The sequence below is a fragment of the Macrosteles quadrilineatus genome, unplaced genomic scaffold (assembly GCF_028750875.1).
Source record: "Macrosteles quadrilineatus isolate MER2022 unplaced genomic scaffold, UCM_ALF_1.0 Scaffold_2__2_contigs__length_208266976, whole genome shotgun sequence".
Lineage (NCBI taxonomy): Eukaryota > Metazoa > Arthropoda > Insecta > Hemiptera > Cicadellidae > Macrosteles > Macrosteles quadrilineatus.
In genome coordinates, this window is record NW_026542595.1 from 164,906,851 (window position 1) to 164,910,275 (window position 3,425).

The window sequence follows — 3,425 nt, forward strand, 5'->3', positions numbered from 1 at the left end:
CTCCATCCCTCAAATTGATGATCCGTCATCGCCTCTTCCTGTCCCCCTCCTTGCCCAGTGGGCTGCGAACTTGAGGACTATTAACCCAAAATGCTCACACCATTCATCCTTCAGTCTCGAGTGTCGCTTTCATTCTGAATGTTGTGCATTTTAATTTAGTGTTTGAAGATGTCAATGTTGTTTACGGAAGATAGGTATTTTCGCAGGTAAGATTTGTGTAGGGGTTCAAATAAATTTGGGTTTTCTTATAGATTTAGACATAACATGTTAAAGCCATCGATCTCTAATAATAGCGATCGATGGTTAAAGCTCATTGATTTATTATTTGTTTGGATTAGACGGAGAAATTAATACATGGTCATATTGGGTAACACTGTTGTTGATGTATTTTCTACATACATGTTATTTTTTAGTTTAAATATTATTAAGATTATTAACAGCAGGTTACACTCTTTATTTGTGATAATAACTGTGTGACTTATAACCTGAAGTAAAAAAAGTAGTCTAAAATAAAATAAAACTATTTTACGATCTCAATCGTTACTTTTATACTTTTATACTTTTATACTTTCTTATGAAATGGCGACCATACAATGTAGGTATTTTAAGCCAAAATACGTTACAGGACATTAAAGTAGGGGAAAGGTGGGCATAGTGGCCACCCTAAGGAAAACTTATTTTTTTTCAAGCTGTTATAATTGTTCAAAAGAAATGAAAATTATTTATAAGATACCATATATAGTTACACTCATTAAAAAAAATAATATATACCTGTATCTTAGTTACTTTTTTTAAACATAATTTTTTTGTCACACCCTACCAAATGGCCACTTTGCCCGTTGGGGTAGGGCAAAATGGCCACAGGGTGGCTACTTTGCCCGATGTCAAAAATAATACTACAAATGCATTTTAAATACCAAAGTATGTATGTATTGTTACAAATTTAGTTATTATTACATTGTCTACATATTTTGAAACGTGTAAAGTAGAAAATAATACAATAAAAAATTACTTTAGGCCTACAACTTTTTGCGATTTTGTTGTCTTTTGTTTGCAGTCTATTTACATAGGTCACAAATGAATTCATTATCATCCTCTTCACATCCGGCACACGCTTCATGTGCCCATTTGTGGCAACCCGAACACCGTATCCACCCTTCATTACTTTTAGATTTTGAGAACAAGTTCTGGCAGTACAAACAATCCGCGTCACTTTCATCACTATCTGATTCGTTCAGAAACAAAGCACGTTTTGCCACTTTTGGTTTCCTTTTCTCTTTGACAGGCTTCTTTTTTTTGTTCGCCAACTTCTTTTTTTCTTCTTTTTTCTCCAGTTTAATTTTCTTCAGTCTTTCTTTGTTTTCCTTTTCTGCCTTCGCTGCCTCAAGTTCAGCCTTGTAAGGGCTTGAGGTTAACACTGCAGCCGAACCCTTTTTCCTCTTATTTTGTCGTTTGATGATGTTTGTTTTAGGAATCGGGATAATTTCTTGAGGGCTTACAGCAAATGATGTACTGGGTATGGCGGTTGGACTTACAGCAGATGAGGTAGGCCTACTAGGCATGGAGCTTAAGGCAGATGAGGCATTGGGTTTTAATGGACGTTCATTGCTTGAGGTATTTGGGCTTGAAGAGACGAGAACAAATAATGTTGTGGGGTCTCCGGAACCTAATATAGGCCCTGAGGTTGTACTTGCATTGGGATCGGGATCAACAGGCCCTGATGTTGCACTTGCATTAGGGTCGGGATCAACAGGCCCTGATGTTGCACTTGCATTGGGATCGGCATCAGCAGGTCCATCTTTATCAGGGTCCGGTGAAACTGGATTGATGTCAGCTGTTGGGTGTGACTGAGATGGATTGGGAATTTCCGTTGTTGTAGAAGCAACAAAATCTGCATCAGTGAACACATCCCTGTTGATTGGCACTATGCCACACCTTCTAAATCCCTTAACCGCAACAGTAGGAGTAGCAGCACTTAAAAATGATTCCCCGAGAAGACGAGACACTTGGTATTGAGTTACTTGCCTACCAGGGTTATTTCGTAAAAATCTCTCGATTGCTTGGACATAATAGGTGTTGAATGGCCCCATAAACGCTACGTCTAACGGCTGGAGCTTGTGGCTGCAATGAGGGGGGATGCAAACCACAGTTGTATGGTTTTTCCTAGCCTTTTCGATAAAGTCAAGGTTCCTTGTGTGAGTTGCATGTCCATCAAGTACCAATAAGACGGGGTCGTCTTTTGAAGGCTTAGCAAAGCGCAAAAAGTGCTCAAACCATTGAGTGAAAATGTCCGTTTGCATCCACCCTGATGGATGGCAGGCAAAAACTGTCCCTGGTGGAGAACCATCTTGCAGCTCAACTTTCATTCGCTGCCTTGGAAATATGACCATAGGAGGTATAAAAGTCCCTCCTGCTGACATTGAAACTACAAATGTCGAGAGAACACCTCTTTCAGCAGATGTGAGTGAGCCAACTTGTCGTCTGCCTTTAAGTGCAAAAACCTTTGACGATTTAGTCTGGACAGTCATAAGTCCTGTTTCGTCGACATTGAAAACCCTGTGAGGTGGATATAAGTGGTTTTTCTGGACATCCTCTAAAATGTCAAAGAACTTTGTAACATTTACTTTGTTAAAAGCCTGGGCTCTTGCTGCCGAAGTAGCCTCTGGTACTCTCAACACCATTTCAGGGTGGCGCTGTCTAAAGCCCCTAACCCAATCTTTCCCAGCTAATTTTGTTTCATGGTTGAAATTATGTGTGATATTATTTTGCTCTGCAAGTTTGTAAGCAAGACTACGCAAATCATTTAAAGTGATTCCAAAAAATCGTACCTCCATTTCTAAAAGATATTCTACAAGATGCTGTTCTTGTTCTGCATTAAAAACAGGACGGTAGTGGCCAAGAACTTTGTTTGTTTCCTTAGCATGCTGGTTCTTATTTAAAACCCGGCGTTTCAACGTATTTCTTGGCACATTGAAGTTTTTTGCAGCTGTTTGCATTGGCATACCATCTCTCACGGCGTTGATAGCTCGTTGCATCGCCTGAGGGTCCCAAGACTGCTGCTCGGTTTTCCGTTTGTATTTGGACACCATGACTCCAACTAAAAAAAAAAAAAATACGTTGTAGTTGCATACAAGTGAATACCGTTCTAGGTCACCTAAATTGGATTTGGGCACATCGACAATTAATATATTTTAAATATAAAACTAAATACTTGCTTTAGGGCACCTAAACTGGGTTTCGGAACAGGTAAAACAAATAATATTTGTTTTATATTATATAAAATAAAGTATATTTTATATTAAAAACTAAATATTTGATGTCGGGCAAAGTGGCCACGGCGGAGGGCAAAGTGGCCACGGCAGTGGCCACTTTGCCCTTTCTGACGCCATTACAAAATAGCGACCTTGCACGTACATCTGTAACAC

General features: G+C 39.2%; 1 protein-coding gene across 1 annotated transcript; it reads right to left on the reverse strand.

Moving 5' to 3' along the window:
• Positions 1–1,058: 1,058 nt before the first annotated feature.
• On the reverse strand, positions 1,059–3,089 carry LOC128985105 (uncharacterized). The gene has a single exon (XM_054404486.1). The coding sequence runs from the start codon at positions 3,087–3,089 to the stop codon at positions 1,059–1,061; it is 2,031 nt and encodes a 676-aa protein (XP_054260461.1).
• Positions 3,090–3,425: the final 336 nt, after the last annotated feature.

Bases quoted from the DNA above. Each gene is read 5' to 3' on its own strand.
- LOC128985105 (XM_054404486.1), bottom strand. From the start codon at position 3,089: ATGGTGTCCAAATACAAACGGAAAACCGAGCAGCAGTCTTGGGACCCT.